Here is a 23,981-nt window from a genome sequence, read left to right as displayed (position 1 = left end):
CCCTCCCCTCCGTTTCCACCTCCCTCCTCGTCCGGCCCCACCTGCAGCCCCGCAGTCGCAGCACTGGCCATTCCCGGGCCTGCTCTTGACCTCGGCGATGAGCAGCTTGGTGAGGTCCTGGGGCTCCCCGTCCAGCCCGGCGCCCCCCCAGGGCCCCGGGCCGCCGCTGGGCTCCCCCAGAAAGGCACTACTCAAGGCTTCGTCCTTGCTGTTCTGCAGCACTGACACCCACCTGCGGAGAGTGCGGCGTGGCGTGGGCATGACGCCCGCGGTGGTGCGGTCCTGTATCGGGCCGGAGGCTGCTCCCCTGCCCCCACCCCCAGGCTAGCCGTGGGGGGCACTCACGCCTCACACTCATGTTCGTCCTCCGCCTGGAAGTGGTATGTCCTGTTGTCTGTGGGGAGAGGGGCGTTGTCTGGCTCACAGAAATCCTGCTGTCCTTGCTGCCCTGGGCCTGGGAAGCCCTCACCCCCACCGCCGGCTCCAGACGGAGGTTTTGTTCCTTGGGGCCAGGCTCTGCTAAGCTACAGTGGGCGGGTAATGACAGTGGCCAGCAGAGGGGGCAGTTTCTCAGAAGAAACCTCCAGAGTAGGACCCCAAGAAGGCCCTCTGTGTGAAGCCCAGCTTCCAGGGTCAGGCGAGGTTTCCCAGGGCACAGGACCCCCCTCAGCTCACGGGCAGAGGAGCCTCTGAACCTACGGCCACCTCCCCTCCCAGCCCCACAGCCTCCCTTCGGGTCTTCCTGCTCCCCACCTCTCCCCCTCGTCCCCCAGCCCGCACCAGCTGCCAGATTGCTGGGCCAAAGGTTCCGCTCAAATCACGCCACTTCCCTGCTCCAAGGCCTCCCATGGCTCCCTCCTGCCAGGAAATAAGGTCCAAACCTTTAAGAGGCGGTCCCAGGCTTCATCTCCCACTACTGCTATGGGAACCCTGCACCCTGTCTAAACTGGACCTGCACCCTGTCTAAACCAGGACCCACTCTCCTGGTTCCATGCCTTTCATCTCCTGAAACATCCTCCCCCAGACTCTATGTTCTGTGTCCTTCAAGGCTAAACTCCGAGAAGGCTTTCCTGATTCCTCACAGCAGGGCAGGCCTTCCCTCACTCTAATATATCTTTTTAAATTTTATTTATTTATTTATGGCCACGCCGCATGGCTTGCGGGATCTTAGTTCCCTGACCAGGGATTGAACCCAGGCCCTCGGTAGTGAGACCGCTGAGTCCTAAACACTGGACCCGACAGGGAATTCCCCACTCACTCTAATCTCTGATGGTGCTATATCTGCACCTCTCTTCTGGACATTCCCCATCACCTTGCAGTTCCGTGTCCCCACCTCACAACCCTGCCAGCAGAGCTCCCTGAAGACCACATCTAGGTCCTTCTCAGCCTGCGCTGGCGCTCATGAAAAGCCTGTCACCAAGACCCCAAAAGATGAAAACTGAACATTTTAAAGTAATAATTTTGAAAGCCAAATTACCCAAATCCATTTAAATATGCTTTACAGAAATAATCATATTTAATGTGGGGTGTGGGTGCATTTTAATGTTTAATGTGACATGGGGTGAAGCCTCTGAAAAGTGTCCAGAGCTTAAGGAGTCTTATGCCTGCCGTAGCAACTATTTGATAAACACATGTGGAATTGGACACAGGCCCCTAATTGGAGCCTCCCAGGAGCTGACAGGTCTCTCAGAGAAGCCCTGGGCAGTTGCTGGGTAGGGAGGGGGCAGGGACTACTCACGGGTCACCAGGTCAAAGCACTTTTTCTCCTCAGGGTTTGGCCTCACTTGGCACGTCAGCAAGGTCAGCTTCACTGGTGGCCGGTTTATCTGTGCGAAGTTGGGGATGGAGGATGTACATGTTACCCTCTGGGCCTCCCAAACTCTTAGGCTTGTTTCCCAGTCTGTTAAATAATCGTGTTCCAGTTTATGTCTCCCCTCTCCTAGCACCTCAAGGATGTGGAGTGTGAGGCTTTGGATCCCTTCCTTCCTCCCACAGGGGGTCTCCAGTTCCCTGGATCCAGGTTTGCAACCAGTCTTAGAGGGAGGGTTTGACATCTGTCTGCTCTGAACACCAGGAGGAGAGGATCTATCATGTCCTGAGACCACCCACCCCTCCAGGCCTCACCGTGCTGTGTGAGATGGTCAGGCAGCCATACTTGACTCCACACTTCCTTTTCTGCCAGACTCTTCGAATTCTAGGGCCCAGAGGGATAGAAAGACAGTCACTCAAGGCTCACACCTAATTCCCCTGTATCAGTGAACAGAGTCCTGGACCAGGACTCACTTCTTCACCTCTTCTGTCCCGTGACCCCTATGCCCCTCACTCCCTGGGCTCCCTTCTGCTGGAGGGCACACAGCCCTGCCATTAGGAAGCTCTCAGTCAGACAGCCCCACTCTCTAGGAATCTTTACTCTAAAGGGGCATGTGACCTTGGCCCTCTGAGACCTTCCAGTCTGATGGACAAGACAGTTCCCAACCTTAGGGACCTCCTAGTCTGAGAGGAGGAACAGGTTCTTGACCACAACAGATGAATTATGGTTAAAGACAAAGCAAGATAAATATCGAGCCCTCAAAAATAAAATTAGCAAATCCATGATCAAAGCTACTTGACACTTTTCCTGTAAGAGGTAAATATTAATCGGTTTAACAAAGGTATTCTTCTCTGATAAAAACCGATTAGTAAGTAAAAAATTAACGGATTCCCATAAAGGCCTTTGCACTTCACAGACTGCAGGGCACAGTCAACAGTTTCATTTCCAGGCAGTCAATATAGAGATTACGGGTGAGGCCATGGAGACTGTCTAGTGCATAATAAGTGCTCAGAAATTGTTCGCTGCTGCTATTCTTCTTCTTTACGTTAAGAACAACCACCAACTTTAGCAGAAATCCACGAGCCCAGGATTCTGATGATTTTGCACTGCCAGAGTGGAGGGTCCTGGAACCCTCAGGGTCTACACAAATGATAGGAACAGTCCCTTCAGGCAGCTCACCCAACCCTATCATTTACTGGCTGGGTGGCTTTGGGCAAGTTACTTGAGCTCTCTGAGTCACTTACCCATCACTTTTCTTGTACAGAAAGCCCACCTTCTCTGTCCCAAACTGCTTGTTGCCTTGGTGCTGGTGGATGCTGTAGCCACCTCCTGAGTTCTTCCGGCTCAGAGTCTCCTGTTCCTCGGACATGCAAAGGAGACCTCAGGGCATGTGGGTGGGAAGAGCCCCAATCTGCAGGGGTCTCACTCAGGGAGACTTCTCAAGGGGACGCTATGGGGTCTTCCTTCTCTCCCTCCCTCCAGGGTAGGCCTTGGGAGTGGGCACTTGGTTGGGTATGATTCAGGGGCTGACTTCTCTGCTCTCAAGCTGCAGCGTCCCTCGAAGGGAGTCCCGGAGCTGGGTCAGCTTCTGTAGCTCCTCCTCCTGGGCTTGATGCAGCTATGGGACAAAGGGCAGGACCCCATCATCAGCCAGCGGATGTGCCAGGTACAGAGCCCAGACCCAGAGCAGCAGGGCAGTAGCCTCCTTGCTCTCTGGACAGAAACCAGCAATTCCACGGCCACAGATTCTCCCGGAAGGACAGGGGACTTGACCACAAGCTCAAGGGTGAGGCCCAACTTACTGCGTGTACTGAGGCTGCCAGCTTCTCAATGAAGGGGGACAGGCTCTGAGCAGCCTTCCAGCCATCTTGGAAAAAGCTAAGGGTGTGAGGCCAAACAAGGGACCAGAGAGAGAGATGAAAATGAGAGGGGAAGTGTGGGAGAAGGTGCTCTAAAGATCACAGGGCACCTGGGGGCAATACAGTGTGACGGCCACGAGCAGGCACCCCGGAGTCAGAGTGTCTGGGTCCAGATCCCACTTCCTAGCTGTGTGACCTTAGTAAATCTGAGCCTAAGTTTTCTCATCTATAAAATGGGGATACTAGCAGTAGCTGCTCACAGCGGTGTGTGTAGGGTACGTAGTGCTTGATACGTGGTGAGCATTCAATGCAGAGCAGCTGTAAAAAGCATTACCGATGAGGTACAGACACACGTGGAAGCCTCAAGCGTCTGCCAGAGCCTGGGGATGGCCCTGTCCTCGGTTGCCTGAAGGGTTAAGGGGCAAGCGACCGTGGGGATGGGGGTGGCACACGGGGAGAAACCTACTTGTGCTGGGCGTGGAAGAACTTGATGAGGCTCTGCAGGAAATCAGGACCTTGCTTCATCTGGCTCTCCCCGGCTTTCAGCAGATACTGGGGAGAGGGCAGGGAAAGGTGTGTGATGTGAGCAAAGCTGAATCCTGGGCACAAGGGGCTGCCGTCCCCATCCCAGGCTAATCCTTTTGGCCATGACTGGACCTTGGTGACCCCTCAAGGGCCATCTGGCAAGGACCTGGGCTGAGACTGTGACTGGGACCCCGGGGACGTTCAGGGATGCAGACAGGAAGACGCATCCCACCCCTCCCTCGGCCTGGGGCACCCCTTACCTCACACATGTGCAGCTGGAAGACGCGTCGCTCTCTCTGGGTGTCCTGCGCCACCTCCCCGGCACTCCCTCCTGTCACCCTGGCCCGGTCCCTCTCCTTCTCCATCCTGGCCCTAGGCCCCCAGGAAAGAGAGGCCTGAACAACTCTCACTATCCCCTTGCATGTCCCACCATCCCTACATGCTCCTGTCTGTACAGGCACACGAGAGTGAGGGGACCCTCCTCTGCGCAGCTGTGTGGTGGGGCTGGGGTACAATGGTCAACAGTGTGGATTCAGGGAATGTACAGGCTGGTGAGGGGGGGAGTCAGCCCCGTGAATCAAATCACAGCCTTGAAGAGCAATGGGAGAGTAAAATGGGGGATCCGACCTCATCCAGCTACTCAGGAAGTGATGCTGGAGCTGGGATCTGAAGTCAGAGGAAGCTAGGGCTGGGTGGGAGGATCAGACCACAGGACAGCCCGGAGGCAGGAGAGATCAGGGCTCACAGCGGAGACAGAGAGGGAGGTGGTTCCACGTGAGGTAAAGAGAGGCCAGACCACGCAGGGCCTGAGTCAGACCGTGTTGACGTTCTTGGTCTTTATCCCAAGAGCAATGGGAAGGAGTTGATGGTTTCTAGGCAGGGAGGGGATGGGCTCAGATAGGGCCAGGTGGGATTGGGGGTAACCAGTTCTGATTTTTCTGGAAGGGATTTAGGACCATGTGGGTTAAAAGACCACAAGGTGCCTTCATTCTTCTGAGCCATGGAGCTTCCCATTTAAAGCTTAAAAAACCTTGATTCTTTTCTTTGTAGGTGAAGACAGAAAGTGCTTCCCATCCTGTAGCTAAGAGTAACCTGGGCTTTCTCCCCTAAGGATCTCAGAGTTGGTGGTTTCTGTTTGTGGATGGGTGGAACTATGTATAAATGGTTTCCTGGAAATCCCACACCTATGAGACCACCCACTCCCAGCCAGGAGAGTATTTCCAAATCTTGGGCTGGACGCATGAGACCGTGAATCCCGTGTAAAGGAGACAGCTTGTGTATAGTTTTGCTCCCAGTGGGTGCCAGCCCTGAGCGAAGAAAAGAGACGCGGGATAACCTTACATCTGCATTACTTCCCCTCTCCAAGCCCCAGTCTCCTCATCTGGAAAATGGGGACCTCTATCTGTACCCAGATGAGATAAAGTATGCAAAAGACTTAGCAGACAGAAGACACTACAGTATAATATTATAGGCCCCTTTAAGCTTCAGTTTTCCCATCTGTAAAATGAGGAAGCAATGACCCAGACTCAGTTCTCAGGCCCCTTCTGGTTCTAAAGTTCTAGACCTTACTGACGTCAGACCTCTGGAATGGTGTTTATTTGCAGAATCTGTCCCTGAGACCCAGAGGGCAGTTTCTCAACCTTGGAACTAAAGACATTTTGACTAGATAATTCTTTGCTGTGGGGGCCCTCCTGTGCATTGTAAGATGTTTAGCAGCATCCCTGGCCTCTGCCCACTAGATGCCAGTAGCATCTGCCCTGTTGTGACAACCACAAATGTCTCCTGGGGGTGCAAAATCACCCCTGGGTGAAAACCACTGCTCTAGAGCAGCGTTCTACAGGGTTTTTGTGTGTGTGTGTGTGTGTGTGTGTGTGTGTGTGTGGTTTTGTTTGTTTTTAATGGTTTAGGTTTTCCTTTAGGTTTTCCCTAAAGCTTTGTGATACCTCAAGAGGGAATCTGTGGCAGGGGAGTGGAGTTAGGTGAGGACTGACCCTGTGAACGGGCCTGGGGGTCAGGGCAGATGCTTTTTTGGGATCTGAAGATGAGCAGCAGAGAGAGAAGTGGTGGCCAGGCCTGAGCAACAATAAGCCTGGCAGCTTGCTAAGGAGGGCGGGAGACTGAGGGGGCAGAGCAGCTGGGAGAGGGCAAGGGCAGCTCCCGTCTACATTGTTACCATATCTGCAAAAAGTGAGAGGGACTTCCCTGGTGCTCCAGATCTAACAGACTCTGCGCTTCCACTGCAGGGGGCATGGGTTTGATCCCTGGTGGGGGAACTAAGATCCCACATGATGCATGGCATGCACCCCCCCAATAAGTAAATAAATAGGTAGAAGTGAAAAAATAAGCTAAATATTTATCAACAGGAAGTAGTTAAATAAATGATACTATGTGCACATATAGGAATACTATGCAGCTGTTAAAAAGGATGGGGGAACTCTATATATACTGGCGTGGAAAGAAGTCTGCTCCAGAGTATATGGACAAAAAGGAAGCCACAATATAGTACAGTGGCTAGAAATGTGGATTCTGGATTTGAATGGCAGCTCCCTCGATTACTTAATCTTATAAATCTTTCTAAGCTTCAGTTTCCCCATTTCAAATATGAGACTAATACTGCCTAGTTCTCAGATGATTTAATGCACTGGAAACATTTAGTACAGTCCCTGGTGTATGGTAAGCCCTCAATAAATGACAGGATTATGATGATGCTAATGATACTGATGATATAGTAATAACTTGATGATTCCCTTAGATAATTTATTTTTATTTATTTATGCATTTATCTATCTATCTATCTATGGCTGCTCCATGTGGCTTGTGGGATCTTAGTTCCCCGACCAGGGATTGAACCTGGCCCCCAGCAGTGAAAGCGCTGAGTCCTAACCACTGCACCGTCAGGGAATTCCCTAGATAATTTTTTTAGTGTAGCATACTTCCTATTTATTTATTTAACATTTTTTATGCAAGGTCTAGTGGAGGTTAAAGGACAGAAGCTACTTAGCTCAGGATGAAGATAAGCTGTGAAGTATGATACATGGCCTTGTGAATTACCATAGCTCTGTCCCTCAGCCTCAGCTATGGTAATTTACAATGATTTCCCTACAAAGTCTGAAATAGTTACCTGAAATGACCTGATACACCTCAGACTAACAGCTGGGAGTGCTTTCATTCCACCGCACACAACCCCACACAGAAAATAGCAAATCCCATTCCCTCCCTGTCCTCAAAGTGTGACCAATGTTTCATAAACATTTCAAATGTTAGGAATATTTTTATTTTCTTTGAATGGAGTTGCAGCAGGAATGAAAAGTGCTGAAAGGCTAGTTACTAAGAAGACAGAGATAACTGGAGGAGGGGATCACAGCCACAGTCTAACACTATTCAGGGGATGAGGAACAGGTACCAGTGGAGTGAGGAGGTCAGTGGGGAGGGAGATGGGAGAGGAAAGGAATCAAAACGAATTATGCATCTGCCAACCTGGCACCTTGAACCACCTCTCCTGTGATGCCTTTTCCAACCACCCTTCCCTCCACCCCAAAACTGCCTGCCTGTTCTGCCACCTCTGTGCTGATGCCTTCATTATAGCACTGTCACTTTGTATTTTCATTATTTTGGGACCCACCTCCCTTCTTGCTTACAAACCAGTGGGATCCACTAAGGCAGGGATTGTGGTGATATTTTTTCCCTCACTACTTACCTATAAATTGGGGATAATAGCACCTTTCCCTTCCAAGATGAATAACTGATGACAGATGTAAAGAGCTTATCACAGCAGTTGGCACAAAGGAAGCTCTTAAGTAAGTATAAGTATTAACTGCTATTATTAATAATTATTTTTAAGTGCTAATTTTGTGCTGAGTTCTCTGCTAGGCCCTTCACACACTAAAGCAATAATCTCATAAGGCAGGAATCATTACTCCATTTTACAGATACGTCACTTGTCCAAGGCACACAGCTGCTAAGTACTAGAGGATATGAAGCCAAGTCAGCCTGATACTAGAGCCTCAGGGACAGCAGTGGTAACAAACACTGTGGCTCAGCTTTGTTCCATCCCTCCTTCCCTGCCTGGTTCCCCCAGCCGGTGACAGTCACAGTGTCTTTTCTGATAGATCACGGTCAGGGACTATTTTCCAAAAGATGAAGCTGAGATCCAGAGAAGGGAGGTAATTGCCCAAGATCCCAGGCTGGTCGGGGAAATGCTAGGAGCAGAGGTCTGGGCTCTTGCCTCTGAACCCCTTGCTGTGTTATTCTGGCCCCAGTTCTGGCTCAGAAAGATGGCCAATAAGTACGTGTTGAACTGCAGTGCCAGGTGCTGTATATGCACTGCACTTATGTCATCTCCACATCAACCCTGCAAGGTATCGTTGGCCCCATTTTTCAGGTGAGGAAACAGCCCTGAAAATGGAACAGCCTAGATAACTGTGTCCCCTGCACAGGGCCTGGGATGCCTTCCTTAGCAGCCCCAGGTGGAGAGGGAGACCCCCTGTATGAACAACCAGGGGGTGAGAATCCCGGTGGTATTCAACAGATACTATCAGGGCCCTTGGACCCTTTGCAGTCGCTGCCCAGACTGGTTTGGTTAAGAATGAGTTTGGAATTACACAGTAACGCATGGCTCGCTAATATCTAGCTATACCTGGAGCCCTCATAAAACGAATGTACACAGACACCTGTGCCAGGACATGTAGCTCGATCTATGTTATAGAAGCAGGAGCCAGGAGACCACTGGAAGAAGAAGGCCAGACTCAGAAGTCCTGGGTTCTAGCCCAGGTCCTATCGATAACTCACTGCGTAACCTCCGACAAGCCCCTTTCCCCATTATTACACACAGTCTTTTCTTTAAACGAAACCTTACAGGCAAGATCAATATATCAATCTGGTAAAAGCAGAGCTACTTGGGGAAGGTCAGCAAGGTAGGGCTTATTCTTTCTATTTAGTAGGTGGTGCCCTGAAAGGCTAAAAGGCTAAGGGCTTAGTCAAGGTCACTCAGGAAGATGAAGACCATGTGATCACACATCAAATCAGAAAGAGAAAGATCACCTGCCTGCCTGTCCACACCCCTCCCTAGGCCTCTGATGAGAACAGATGGCCACGCTCATCACAGCTCCCACACCCTTCACCACAAGATCTACACCCACAGCGGGAGTGTACATGGAGATCCTCGTTGCGGGGGAGGAGTTTCGGCCTCCTTCAGACTCAGGGAGTTCCCCATGGTGCTGGGAGCTTGAGGAACAATAAAGCTCAGGATCTACTTCTTGGAAGGATTTTACAGAAATAATTATGGGTGGGAGCAAGGATTTAGTTCCGAGGATGCTTCCCCAACAAGGGCAGATTAAATACATTGTGGATTATGCATATGTTGACACACAGTGCACCCATTTAAGTGACGTTGTATAAAAATATGATGTAGAAAGATGGTCACAATGTATTTTTTTTTCACAATGTATTTTTAAGCCAAAAAACCCCAGTATGATTATTATGATCTTGGTTTTGTAAAAACATTTCTTTATATATAGAAAAATGACTAGAAAGATGTTAATACTTTAGGCTTGGAAATGAAGGATCTTCTTCCTGGTTTTTGGTAGTTTCCCCTCCCCCCGCTTCCCCCTTCCAACCCCCGGCCTCAACATGCCACTTGTGGGATCTTAGTTCTCCGATCAGGGATTGAACCTGGGCCACGGCAGGGAAAGCACCGAGTCCTAACCACTGGATCACCAGGGAACTCTCCCCCACCCTCCACTTTTTTAAAATGATGAAATTACAGTGCTACACACACTATGTAAAAAAATTCTAACAATAGAGAAGTACTAGATATTCCCCCACATGACCCTCATCTTCTCCTAGAGATAATTAAAAATGTTTCCTCTTCTACTTCTCCATATTTTCTAAGTTATTCATAATGAACACATATTGCTTTTGCAAAATGCAAGAGAAGCCAAAATTTTACAAAGAAGAGCAAACGGTGCCCAGCTGGGTCCTGGCAGAGGGCTGGGGCCAGGACCTGAACAGAGTTTGGCAGGCAGAGCCCGAGGAGTTCCTGCTCAGGGGCAGTTGGTTACTGGGTACCTGGGACTCCCTCTGTCTCCCTAATGTCCCAGTAGCTAGGGAGAAATCTGGAGTATTGTGTGTTGCACACAAGAGGCCCGGGTATGGCCTTTCATCCTCTGTGTCCAGCTAAATGTTTATAGATACTGCCTGGTGCTGCAGAAACAGGATCAACGAACGTGAATCCCAGCTCTGCCTCTGCCTAGCTGTGTGGCCTCGGGCAAGTAACTTAACCACTCTGAACCTCTAATTCCTCCTCTGATAATTGGGATACTCGTATCTCCCTCACAGGGCTGGGTGAGTGTGAGGATGGATGTCTGGCACATGGAGGTGTTGAGTAAATGGATGCTCCTTTCCATCTCTCTGCCCATGTCTGGCACCACTGAGCAGATGAGTCTCTGAGAGCAGCAGCTTGGGGTCCCTTCACAATAGCTCCCCTTTAGTCATCTCGTGGTCCAGCCCCCAGACTCCCGTCAGGCCTGGGCATAAACCAGCCCCCATAAACATTTCTAGAGAGCGAGGTGCCATGTGCTTCTGGGTGACGTGCCCTGGCAGCACTTAGGTTCTTCCCCATATCCAGCCTCCCACTGCAACAGAAACACTGCTCTCCTGGACAAACCATCCTGGCTGCAGCCACTTACATTTTGGCTTCGTAGTCCTTCCATGCCTTCTCCAGTTGCTTTTTGGAATCCTGTAGTTCAGAAAGAACAATTTGCCCAAAGGGGCTCTTGGGGTCTGGAATCTACAGTACACTTTGCTACCATTAGGGGGACCCTGCACTTGCATGCTCCCCTGTGCTGCTCAGAGCCACAGTCCAACCCCCCCGCTGCCCACATAGCCCTGACTGCAAACCTGACCCCCCAAAATAGACCCAACCAACCCTATTTCTCAGAGCTGAGCCCCTTCTTCCAACTGACCTCTTCCCACAGTTGCCAGTAATCCGTTTGAATTGGTAGGCTCAGGCCTAGGGTACTGGGGAGATTTTGGGGGGTCTGCCCTGAGTCCCCTCCCTTAGAAGATGGAGATCACCATGAGGAAGAGGATGGAGGATAAAGATCAGAATCCTCCTCTAACTTTACCCCACTGTTTTCTCCTGCCTGGTACTTGCTCACCCTTTCAACAGGAAGGTACAGGTGGAGGGACATATGCACAGAGAGGCTAAGAAGTCTACCTGAGGCCACACAGCAAGCCGGAGAGACCTGGCTTATCCCTGGCCTAGTTTGCCTGGGCCTCATCCAGCAGGCTGCTCACACCCTTCAGAACAGCCCCCCTGCCCCCACCCCTAAACTTCCAAGGTGCCCCAGTCTACCAGGCGAAAAAGCTGCTGGTCTGGTTTGGGTGGTTCCCGGGGCGAGGAGGAAAGCCTCTGTGGGGAGAAGCTCTCAGGGGCCTTCTGGGGCAGACTTCCCAGGGAGATTATTCTGTTACTCTCTTTGAGTTCTACTTTGCCTCTAGCCAGGAGCAGCCTGCTGCAGAGAGAGCAGCCAAGCATGGGAGTCAGGAGGCCTGACTCTCACACTGGCTCCTCCACTGACCAGCTGTGTAAACTGGAAGCAGGTACCAAACCCCCTGAGCCTCAGTTTCCTCAACTGCAAAATGGGGATAACAGCACCTACAGGACCCCCGCCTCATTGGGTTGTTGTAAAGGGCCCAGGCAGACAGTAAGTCAGCCATCCTAGGCTCACCCCAGGGCCAGGTCCTCCTGTCATCCTGAGAGTCAGTAATGTGGGGTCAGCACACCCACTGTGACAGCCTCGCTTGGCTTCCGTCCTCAGCCCAGCCTTGCCTCCCCTGTCCTCTCCTGCCCACCCCTGTCTTGCTCCATCCCACCACCTCTGCACTCCCTCTGCTGCCCATGTGGAAACTCACCTGTCGCCCGTCCCTCAGCTGCCCCTTCAACAGACTGTCCAGGGGGAAAGAGACAATGTTGTTCAGGTTCTGAACCTGGAAAAAGCAGAGACCCCCATACCCCCCCTTGGGTGACTGTCCATCCAGCCCCAAGGGGCTCAGGGTATGGTGAAGCATCACAAGGCCAAGGACAGCACTGGGGTAAAGGAGGCAGGGGAGAGAAAGACAAGAAGGTGAAGGAGTACAAGGGGTGGCGGGCCGGCCTCCTGTGGAAGCTCTTCCCCTCCCCTGACTAATCCGCCTTATCGCCTCACTGCTCAATCCACGGCATCCATGGCCAGCCTGTCTTTGTCCCTTTGCCAGAGGGACACCCTCACCTCTCTTCTCTGACCGTCTGAGGTCCACCTGTAGCGCCATCTGTTGTTTCTGTCTGGCTAGTTCCTCGACTCCCCTTATAATGTGGGGAACCCATTCCCTATGGTCACATGGGGTGAACACAGGAGTCAGAGCTGACCAGAGTGCCCCACCCTCCGGCTACTGTGATTGGATCAGAAACAGGCACATGACCCAAACCAGCCAATCAGGATACTTCCTGGGACTTCTCTGCCAAAGTCACGGGAGAAAGATTGTCTTTCTTCTGTAAGGTGTGAATCTGGGCCTGCCCACTGAGCAGAGACAGAGAGAAACTCTTTAAGAGAAAGAAAAGGAGCCTAAGACCAGCTGCATACCTGGATTTCCCATTACAGGGGCCAGTGAAGTCTCTTTTTTAAAATTAACCTAGGGAATTCCCTGGTGGTCCAATGGTTAGGACTCAGCGCTTTCACTGCCGGGGCTGGGTGGGCCCAGGTTCAATCCCTAGTCAGGGAACTAAGATCCCACAAGTTATGTGGCGTGGCCAAAAAAAAAAAAGATTGAAAGAGAGAAAAAGACATATAAAAAGAAAAAAATTAACCTAGTTTGAGTTCAATTTCTGTCATTTGGCAACTCAAAACAGCCTATCTAATATTTCAGCCCACCTTTCAAGGTATAGCTCAGGCCTCCCCTCCTCCAGGAAGCCTTCCTGACTACTTCCTCCTGTGGCCTATCCTGACCTCCCCTTTTCTGAGCCACGGCAGCCCTAGGCCTCTGACCCAAGCCACTGGGTCCTTGAGTTTGTGCCACACTGCTGGTCTTGCTTGCTGTCATTTCACATCTCAGTTCCTTGACTAGGCTGTGGCTCTCCGAGGCAGTCTGACTCTTCCCTGTGTCACCAGCCCCTGGTACACCACCCACCACTGAGGAGATGCTCAGCAAACACTAGTTTGACTGAAACAAGGGGAGGAGAGGTAAAGACAAAAGATGTCACTGATTCAGTTGAACCCAAACACTGTTAAAGGCCTCTACGTGCAGGACAGGGTGCGAGGCAGTGCTACGCAAAAAGACAAAATGATGACAGATGGCAATATTAGCTAATGTTAACTGAGCGCTACCCTGGAGCAGGCACTTAACTTGCGAAATCCTCATCACCACTCTGTGAGGTGGGGACCACTGTTATCCCCATTTTACAGATGAGGCTTGGGCAGACTGAGGCACTTGCCCAGGGTCATACACCTAGTGAGCAGCAAAGCAGGGATTCAAGGCCTGAGTCTAAGCCTGAGGTGTGGGTGCTTGATCACTAAGCAAACTGCCTCGTAGAGATGATGTGGTCCCCGCCAGCCAGGAAGGGCCCTGGGTGGAACTTGAGCCACGAAAGCTGAACCAAGAGCTATGAAGCCTAGAGGGAGACAGGCTTTCCTGGGAGGTGGTACAGCCAGGCTTGCGCTCGGATGCTGGGTTCAAATCAGCTGTGTGACCTCGGACAAGGTGCTTAACCTCGTGTCTTAGTTTCCTAGCCTGTACAGGGGTGGACAATAGTAAAAACAACCCCACAGAGCTGTGCTCCAGGATGAAATGTTAACACATGTGAAGTACTGAGAACATGCCTGCACCAGGAAAGAGCTCATGTCTTGGGGTAGCCTTGAGGCGGGGGCTTGGCGGACGGGGAGGAGGCCATCTCAGGAAGGAACCTGAGGCCACTGGGCCACATGCAGGAGCTGAGAGGCTTGCTGAGGGGAGGCACGTTCTTGCCTTTGAGAACAAAGCAGGTATGGCTGGGAAAGCAGAGGACAAAGAGGGTGAAGGAGAGGCAGTGGTGCAAAGACAGGAACCCGAGCCTGCCCTCCCTTGAGTGGGGCTCCTCCCCACTGTGAGACCCCCTCTGCTCCTGGGTGCTCACCACAGAGGAGAAGGAGGAGGGCAGGGAGGGAGGGAGAGAGGGGAGAGGAGACGCTGGCCGGAAAGAAGTCAGAGAGGAAGAAGAATGCAAATAGGAGGTCAGAACTGGGAAGGGGGACTTCCCTGGTGGTCCAGTGGGTAAGACTCTGCGCTCCCAATGCGGGGGCCTGGGTTCCGTCCCTGGTCAGGGAACTAGATCCCACATGCACGCCGCAACTAAGTCCGCACGCCGCAACTAAAGATCCTGCGTGCTGCAACTAAGACCCGCGCAGCCAAAATAAATAAATAAATATTAAAAAAAAAATAAAAGAACTGGAAAGGAACCTCAGGTCATGGGTCAGAGGTCAAGGGAGACTAGAGGTCATGGGAAACCTGAAAGAAGGGTAGAAACCAACCCTTTCCCAGTCAGGTTTTTTTTTTTTTTTTTGCGGTACGCGGGCCTCTCACTGTTGTGGCCTCTCCCGTTGCGGAGCACAGGCTCTGGATGCGCAGGCTCAGCGGCCATGGCTCACGGGCCCAGCCGCTCTGCGGCATGTGGGATCTTCCCGAACCGGGGCACGAACCTGCGTCCCCTGCATCGGCAGGCGGACTCTCAACCACTGCACCACCAGGGAAGCCCTCCCAGTCGGGTTTTTAAGTCACTGATTAGATTTGCCCTGAGCCTGGGCTGAGGCTGAGTGAAAGAGGGGCAGGGCCTCACCAGGTTCTTGAAGAGCGCGGCCACCTCACGGGTGAACACGGCCAAGTTCAGGAAGCCGGTGGACAGCTCGTGACTGTTTTGAGACAGGTGGCTGTTGCCCAAGGACTCCACGGCCTCTCGGTACTGCTCCTCGTTCTCCACGTGCCCTGTGGAGCAGGGAGGCGCAGAGTTAGTTCCAGGCTGGAGCTGGGGAAAGGGCTGCCTCGCCAGGCTGGCACCAAGCAGGCTCACTCACCGAGGCCGGAGCTATGGATCGCCCGCACAGCCTTCTTTATTCTCTGTAGGATGGCCTGGTCTCCTTCCAGCATCTGGAAACAAATGTGGACAGAGGTTCAGGGATGCTCAGCCGGGAGGGGTGCCTGACTCTGCAATCCCACCCTCCAAACACACACATAGATCCCTCCCTAGGGTCCCCCTGCACCCCGACGAAACATGAACAGGCCACCCTCCCCCACCCAGACCACATGGGAAGCCACAGACCAGTCACACCACACCAGGAAGGCCAGGCTTTCCTCCTCATGCGGGACAAGTAAACATAGCAATTCCAAGGCATGTGGCATGGTGGGGTATACCAGGCCAGGGTCTGAATCTCGGCTCTGGCACTAACTAGTGTGTCAACCTAGATAAATCTGTTCGCCTCTCTGAGCCTAGGGTGCCTCATCTGCAAAATGAGGATGACACTACAGAGTTGCTGAGAGAGTGATTTGACGAACACATACATGACGCTTAGCAAAATACTAGAGGAAAACATGGACATCTCTATATTCTCGAAAGACTCAGATGGGGAAAGACTTGTTCCCCAAACCCCAGGCTCAGTAAGCAGCCACGTGAGGATAAGGAGGAAGAGGCTGGGACACCATCGGTGAGAAGTGAGATGAGGAGGGTAGAGGTGGACACTCAGCACCCCCTGGAGAGAACTGCTGGGACATCAGGCAACCCCAAATTCCAGGGGTTGCAGAACAAACAGCAGACTGTGGGGAAGCCAGAAGATGTGACAGCATCACGTGCAGGAGTCACGTGCCCCAGGCAGCTCAGCCCGGATGGAAACCTCCCAGACACACCCCTCTTTCAGTGGGGTATAGAAGCTGCCAACCTCATGAAATCCTCATGAAATGCATAGTTAAGTGGGAAATTATAGAATTAGGGCTGCAAAGGGCCCACAGAGCCACAGATGAGGAAACTGAGGCCAAGAGAGGGGTGGGTCTTGCCTAGAGTCAAATAGTGGGGAAGCGGCAGAGCTGGGCTTCCAGGGGGTGCCCTAGTACAGCGCTCCATCCACACACGATGGCTGCACCCTGACCCCAGCCCCCCCTATTTTGTCCAGTGACGATAATGGGATCAAAGTTTGATCGCCAAAGAGTTACTTCAATGTGGCAAGAGTTAGCAAACATTTGGAATGGTATCTGCAAAGATTCTAAACCAAACTCACAGGAGAACAAGCACAAGGCAGTCCTTGGAGGCAATGCAGAGTGTTTTCAGACGCCTTGGGCACACGGGAAGCCTCTGGAGGGAGAGGGGTCTGGTTCTGAAGCCCAGCTCCACTGCCCAGATGCTGTGTGACTTTGGGCAAGTTGCCTATTCTTTCTGAGCTCCCTGATTAGCTATCTGTAAAATGAGGGAAATAATGCCTACCTCTCAGGGTTATTATGAGGACTGTATGTATGAGATGATTCACATAAAGGGTTTAGTTGGGTGCTGAGCACAGAGTGTGTCCTAAAGGAACAGTACCTCTGATTGTCAGCAGTTGCTCCTGATGCTAAAAAGTACCCATCAAATTCTGGGTCCTTTTCCTCCAGGGAATAGAAACCTAACAGTCTCTCCCCTGAGTATGACCTTGAGATACTTTCATGTTTGGGACCAGTAGAGGCCCATCCCAGAGCTGAAGAAAGAAAGTTGAGGACTTGGGGAGATTGGGGAGAGGGGGCCATAACTGACTCAGCTAAAGAACTAAGACGTTTCTATCTGAGAGACAGACAAGAGGGGAGAACACGGACATGTCTGTAGCTCCCAAAGAGCTAGACGGGGAAACACGTGTTTGCCAAAGCCCTTGACTCCCACCTTGAAAACTGAAAGGGAAAGATAAGAGTTGATTAATTTAAGGAGCTAGGACTCCAAAAGACAGTGCAGGTTAAAGATATGAACAAATTCCAAAGAGGTTTAGAAAACTCCCTAGAAGACAGATCCGTGTGCCTAGCATACAAAAGGTGCTCAATAATTGTTTATCTAAATGAATGATGGTTTGCAAAGCCCTGGGACACAGACCTGAGAGGTCTATGTCCATGCTCTAGATACCCTTTGGGGAGTCTTCCTATCCCATGACACCCGTTCTCTGAAAACCCCTCTACAGTTGGGCCCTTGCTGCCTTGTTTGTCCTAGCCAGAGTTGACTGGGCCAGGGTTGACACCTGACCTAAGCTGGGCCAATCAGATTCTCTTTCCAAGGAATTTGGAATCAGGCTCTGGAAAGCTAGCTAATTGATTGGAAGTGTTTAAGCAAAGGGAAAAGAACAAAGTAGATGTGTAGAAAGAAGCAAATGAGACCCATGCTGCCACAGAGAAGCACAAGAGAAGAGCTGCCCTGGTTTCTGGCAACTTTCCAGATCCTTCACCCTCAGAGGCCCTTCCATACTTCCTGTCCTTGGGCCTCCATGAAATACCCCTGAACCTAGCAAACAAATTCCTTTACTGCTTAAGCTAGTTTGAGAGGATCTCTCTTCCCTGCAGTGTAACAGAGGCTGCAGGTTGGCTCCTAATCCATTCTCTCTTCCTCCTTAGCAATTAGGACTCTGACTTTTCAGATGGCCACTTGGCCACTCAGCCACTCACAATAAAGACTACATTTCTGGGGCTTCCCTGGTGGCGCAGTGGTTAAGAATCCACCTGCCAATGCAGGAGACACAGGTTCGAGCCCTGGGCCGGGAAGATCCCACATGCTGCGGAGCAACTAAGCCCGTGCGCCACAGCTACTGAGCCTGCGCTCTAGAGCCTACAAGCCACAGCTACTGAGTCCATGTGCCACAACTACTGAAGCCCGTGCACCTAGAGCCCATGCTCCGCGGAAAGAGAAGCAGCCGCAATGAGAAGACCGCGCACCACAACAAAGAGTAGCCCCGTCTCGCCGCAACTAGAGAAAGCCCGCGTGCAGCAATTAAGACCCAACACAGCCCCCAAAAAAAGAGACTACATTTCCCAGCCTAACTTGCAGCTAAATGTGGTCATGTGACAGTTCTAACCAATGGTATGTAATGGATATATCATTTGTTAGCTTCCAGAAAGTAGTTTTGAAAGGAAGGGAGGGGACTTTCCTCGTGGTACAGTGGTTGAGAGTCCGCCTGCCAGTGCAGGGGACGCGGGCTCGAGCCCTGGTCCAGGAGGATCCCGTGTGCAGCGGAACAACTGAGCCCGTGCGCCACAGCTGCTGAGTTTGCCTCTGGAGCCCGCGACCCACAACTACTGAAGCCCGTATTCTGCAGTGAGAGGCCACCGCAATGAGAGGCCCACACGCAGCAACGAGGACCCAATGCAGCCAAAGATAAATAAACAAAATAAATGGATTTATAAAAAAAAGGAAGGGAGGGATTACACACCTATTAGGATGACCAAAACCCAAAACACTGACAACACCAAATGCTGGTGAAGATGTGGAACAACAGGAACTCTCATACATTGCTGGTGGGAATGCAAAAGGGCACAGCCACTTTGGAATCCAGTTTTGCAGTTTCCTACAAAACTAAACATACATTTACCATATGATCCAGCAACTGCTCTCCTTGGTATTTACCAAATGAGTTGAAACTTATTTCCACATAAAGACTTGCACCTGGATTGTTTGTAGCAACTTTATTCATAACTGCCAAAACTTGGAAGACAATGTACTATTATTTAGTGCTAAAATGAAGTGAGCTATCAAGCCACAAAAGACATGAAGGAAACTGAAATGCATATTACTAAGTGAAAGAAGCCAATCTGAAAAGGCTACAGACTGTAGGATTCCAACTATATGACATTCTGGAAAAGGCAAAACTATGGAAACTAAAAAATCAGTGGTTGCCAGGAGTTGGGGGAAGGGAGGGATGAATAGGTGGAGCACAAAGGAGTTTCAGGCAGTGAAACTATTCTGTATGATACCAGGATAGTGGATACATGTCACTATACAGTTGTCAAAACTCATAGAATGTATAACACCAAGAGTGAACCTTAAGGGACTTCCCTGGTGGAGCAGTGGTTAAGAATCTGCCTGCCAATGCAGGGGACACGGGTTCAATCCCTGGTCCAGGAAGATCCCACATGCCGTGGAGCCACTAAGTCCATGTGCCACAGCTACTGAGCCTGAGAGCCACATCTACTGAGCCCATGTGCCACAACTACTGAAGCCCATGTGCCTAGAGCCTGTGCTCTGCAACAAGAGAAGCCACCACAATGAAGCCATTGCACACTGCAATGAACAGTAGCCCCTGCTTGCCGCAAACAGAGAAAGCAACGAAGACCCAATGCAGCCAAAAATAAATAAATAAATAAATTAAAAAAAAAAAAAAAAGAGTGAACCTTAATGTAAACTATGGACTTTGGGTGATAATGATGTGTCAGTGTAGGTTCACTGATTATAACAAATGTACCATGCTGGTGTGGGATGGTAATTGTAGGGGAGGCTGTGCCTGTGTAGGGCCAGGGGTGTTTGGGAACTCTCTATACTTTCCACTCAATTTTGCTGTGAACCTAAAACTGCTCCAAAAATAAAGAAAAAAAATTAATAAAGAGAAGAAAAGAAAAAAAAGGAAGGGAGGGGTGTCCTGTCATACTTTTCTCCTATCTAGAATGCATTTGTGAGGTCTAGAGCTCGGGCAGCCATCTTGGACCATGAGGTAGAAGCCACATGTTATGGATGGTGGAGCAACAAAGTAGTAGCCTTGTCCCTGGTGACTGTGGAGCCACCCTATCAACTCTGGACTACTTATCTGTAGACGTCTTTTACATGAAAGAAAAGTAAATGTCTATCTTATTTGAGCCACTGTTATGCTAGGTATTCTGTCACTTGTAGCTGAACCTAGCTCTTACTGGTACAAGCAGGCAAGTCATCCTAATCACCCACAAACTGTCCCTTGATGCCCTTGTCAGAAATGTATCAGGAAATGGCTTCCTGGCTAGATACCATTCCTGCCCCTACTGCTCTTAGCAACCAAGGTTCACACAGCTATTCATTCATTCATTCAACTAGTTATTGAGTGCCTGCTATGTGTTCACATCCTGCATAAGAGACACAATCTCAGCTCTTAGGGACACCACCATCTAAGGGAAGAGCAAGACAAGTAAATAGATATTTATAATGCAATGTGATTAGGGTTATAATGGAAGAAGGACAAGGTACCTCAGAGCCCAGGGAAAGCAGAGCTGTGTCTGCTTAGGAGGAACAGGGAAAGCTTTAAGCTGTGGTGCTTGGCTGTGAGCACTGGACTAAGAGGCTGTGCTGTGACGTGGTGTGGGGGAGTACTAGGTATAAATGGTAGAAATGCTAGAGGAGGGAGGCTCGCTCTGGGAAGGATGGGCAAGGAGAGGATCATTCATTCATTCATTCATTCATTTCAACAAGCATCTCCTGGTGCCTATTTTATGGCCCCTTCCTTCAAAAGGCTCACAGACATATAAACACAAAGTGTCCGAAGGGGAAACAAAGAGGGGGGAATTCTAATCACCCTTTTCTCAAGAAAATATTTGAAAATCATTCAAACTGGGGTATAAATGACTGATAACACCTATGATACAATGGGGCAAAAATTTAAGCTAAAGAAGTACCGTTTTAAGGAGAAAATTCAGACCAAAGCCTGGGGATGGGAAGGGATTTGGAGAAAGGCACAGAGGTTTTTAGAACTCCAGTAATGAGGCAACCATAGCACGATGAGTCCCAAGCTACGATTCTAGCCCGTCTCCCGAAAACTATCTCCCTGGGTGATAGTAATCCAGCCAGATCTCTAAACCTCCCCTTCTTTAAAATGGGAGAAAGATAATATCACATGGGGAAAAAAATCCATTCTCCACTTAACTCACAGAGTTACTGTGAGGCTTAGATGAGATCACAGACATAACAGCATGGTGCCAAGGCTTGGGGCATTTGGAAAACATGAGTATGATTTTTACTGTGATTTGTTTTCTGCCTCTGTATGAGATCAGCCCTCATTCCTTGTGCCTGTGACTGGATAGGTTAACAAAACCCCAAAATCAGCCTCTGGACTCAGGGAGTCCTTTTAATCCCCAGTAGTCAGTGATTCTCAAAGTAGGGTCAGCAGCAACAGCCTCACCCGGGAACGTGTTAGAAATGCAGATTCTTCAGCTGAATCGGAAACTGGAGGTGGGGCCCAGCGATTTGTGTTTCAACGAGCCCTCCGGGTGATTGCCACGCATGCTCCAGTTTGGGGATCACTGGTCTAATTCCACCTTTCAGAGATGCAGTAACTCATCATTGCTAAAAGTATGAGGCTGGCCCCAAACTACCTGGTTTTGAATTCTAGCTCCATTTTGGTATTTGCTATGTGACCTCTCTGTGCCTCAATTTCCATTCACGAAATGAGGATGATAATAGTTTCTACTATATAGGGTTGTTGGGGAGACTAAATGAACTCACATAGGTAAAGTGCTTAGAACATTATTATTTGATTGCTAATGATGTTATCCATTGCAAAATTAAATGGAATTTGATTTAGGAATTTCTCAACTTTCCTTGAGCTAATTAAAGATACCTCCCCCCACCCCCATGACCCTGCTCAGCAAGACGTGGGAACCACAGGTACAGAGGGACTGCAGTGAAACCTCTGTCACTGGGCAGACACAGAATGCAAGATGTTACATGTCCTGAGTGCCTGAGTAAGGGCTCTGGGCCAGACTCTTACCTGTCACCCTCCCAGCCACCATTTGAGACAGGCATCACCATCTGCATTTTTATAGATGAAGCTGTCAGGGGAAGGAACACGTCCAAGTATGTCCAGGTCACATAATGCTGAACAGTGGCAGAGTCATAATTTAGACCCAGGTCTCGTCAAATCCAGGGCCAATGTTCTTTCCATAACACCAAGCTGCCCCACAGAGGTTAAGGGACACGGCTTCTTTGACCCTGGGACTGGCTCTGCCTCTGAGCCTGAATTTCAGCTCCACCATCTCTACCATATCCCCTCAACATCCCCTCACACAGGAAGGGAGGAGGGAGGGACAGAGGGAGACCTGTCCAAAGAAAAGGAAGTTGACAGCAGTGTCAGGGCCCCAACTGCAAATACTCCAAGGGCTGTCCTACTAGAGAGAAAACAGATTTATTGAAGTTGGCCCTGAAGAGGATTTCCAGGACTGAGAGGTAGAATTAGAGACACAGAAACAGATTTCAGCTCAAACACAGGAAGAAGTTCCTAAGCAAGAATAAGTGACCCTGGAAGGAGTGACCTTGAAGTATTTAGGGACTTCAGGTGGTAGAGCATGATTCAGGCACCAGATTTTGGATTAGTAGTGATGGCCATTTAGATTTCTCTCTAAGCTAAGAGTCCATGCAAGAGCCTGGGCAGGCACTGGGCAAAGGCAGGTGAAACTCAGAGTACCAGGGACATGTCTGAACTTGGAAAACCAACTGGAGTCCTTCGGGCAGCCTTGCCTGGCTAGGCCTAGACAAAGTCTGAATTCCAGTTGGTGATACTGCCCTTTGTGCCCTGCCACCCCCTACACACACACACACACACACACACACACACACACACTGTGCTCTTGCTCTCTGCAGGCAAAAGATCATAGATGGCAGCACTAGGGCCATGCCCAGCTGCCTTGCTTGGAAGGGCCTTCTGCATGCCCCCTTCCTGGGTCAGGATTCATCAATAAGAGCCATTCTTCATTCCTGTGATTTCTCAGAGCCAGCTGTGGTAACCATGGTGACCCAGCCCAGGGGGCAGAGCTGCTAAAGCTAAGGCCTTGAGAGCTGCAGATTAAATTTCACCATTAGACATTCACTCCTTTGGACTATTATAATACGGGGCATGGGCACCCCTTTTGTGGCATCCCATGACCATTGGAGCCATCATTAATCAGTCACAGTATTTTTCCCACTGACTCTGGTTTTGTTCCATCATTTTGTTGAGGCAGCTCTTCAGGTAGCCTCTACCAATTAAAGTATAGTTCACATAGGAGAAGAAAACCAGTTTTTAGCTTTGTTTTGGACCATGATGTTGTGCCTTGAGAGACTAAATCACAGAATATTGGAGATAATCTAACATTACCTCCTTGTTTTACAGACTGCAAAACAAAAGCTCAGATGAGTTTCTTGCCCCAGGTCTCATAGGAAATGCAAACAAACTAAGGAAAGAATACAATCTAAAACTTGCACAGGGCTCTACAGTTTGTGAAGTAATTTGACATCCACCCTTTAAGACTCGTAGCATCCTGATACGACAGTCATTGCTTTTATTCCCATCTGGCTGATGAGTTAGTGAGGCTCAGAGAAGTAAAGAAAGTTGCCTGAGCTCACACAGCCAGGAAGTGGTCAAGACAGACCTGGGACAGTTGGACTCTAACTGTTGGACTCTAACTCCCTTGTTTATTCCCAGTCTGTGGGCCCCAGGCCCTGGAAATCCAAGGAGTTACTACCATGGCCCTATGAAGGCACACTTATATAGAAAGCACTACAGACCAATAAAAAAGTCTCACGAATTAGTATGACCACATTCCAAATATGAATGCAGCCGTTACGATCAATAAGACACAAATCTTTAAATGTATTTTTGAATTCATGGTAGCTTTTTGTCCTTTTCCATATTTCTTAATCAATCAATCAATCAATCAATCAAAACTAAAAGTACAAGTGTAAAGGAAAGGTCAGTGAAACCTTGACATTAAAAAGGATTCCTTCTGTCATAAAGAACAGACTTGTGTTTGCCAAGGGGAGAGGTGAAGGAGGGATGGGCTGGGAGTTTGGGGTT

At 50.0% G+C, this 23,981-nt stretch overlaps 1 protein-coding gene across 6 annotated transcripts in view; it reads right to left on the bottom strand.

Moving 5' to 3' along the window:
* Window positions 1-23,981, bottom strand: part of ASAP3 (ArfGAP with SH3 domain, ankyrin repeat and PH domain 3) — a 47,580-nt gene that overhangs the window by 7,490 nt on the left and 16,109 nt on the right. For 5 of the 6 annotated variants that reach the window (XM_060309704.1, XM_060309710.1, XM_030875204.2 and 2 more), the window contains 13 exons: window positions 15,276-15,348; window positions 15,041-15,186; window positions 12,109-12,183; window positions 10,881-10,930; window positions 4,455-4,566; window positions 4,136-4,221; window positions 3,613-3,688; window positions 3,342-3,428; window positions 3,055-3,164; window positions 2,125-2,194; window positions 1,739-1,826; window positions 346-394; window positions 42-232 (listed from right to left, as the gene is read on the bottom strand). In XM_060309704.1, the coding sequence (XP_060165687.1) occupies window positions 42-232; window positions 346-394; window positions 1,739-1,826; window positions 2,125-2,194; window positions 3,055-3,164; window positions 3,342-3,428; window positions 3,613-3,688; window positions 4,136-4,221; window positions 4,455-4,566; window positions 10,881-10,930; window positions 12,109-12,183; window positions 15,041-15,186; window positions 15,276-15,348 (1,213 nt within the window). Of the gene's footprint in view, window positions 1-41; window positions 233-345; window positions 395-1,738; window positions 1,827-2,124; window positions 2,195-3,054; window positions 3,165-3,341; window positions 3,429-3,612; window positions 3,689-4,135; window positions 4,222-4,454; window positions 4,567-10,880; window positions 10,931-12,108; window positions 12,184-15,040; window positions 15,187-15,275; window positions 15,349-23,981 lie in introns of those variants that run through there. The other variant, XM_060309727.1, reaches the window with a different exon arrangement.

This window comes from Globicephala melas, chromosome 1 (genome assembly GCF_963455315.2).
Source record: "Globicephala melas chromosome 1, mGloMel1.2, whole genome shotgun sequence".
NCBI lineage: Eukaryota > Metazoa > Chordata > Mammalia > Artiodactyla > Delphinidae > Globicephala > Globicephala melas.
The sequence above is the reverse complement of the archived record's forward strand: the minus strand, read 5'-3'. Positions and strand labels throughout refer to the sequence as shown.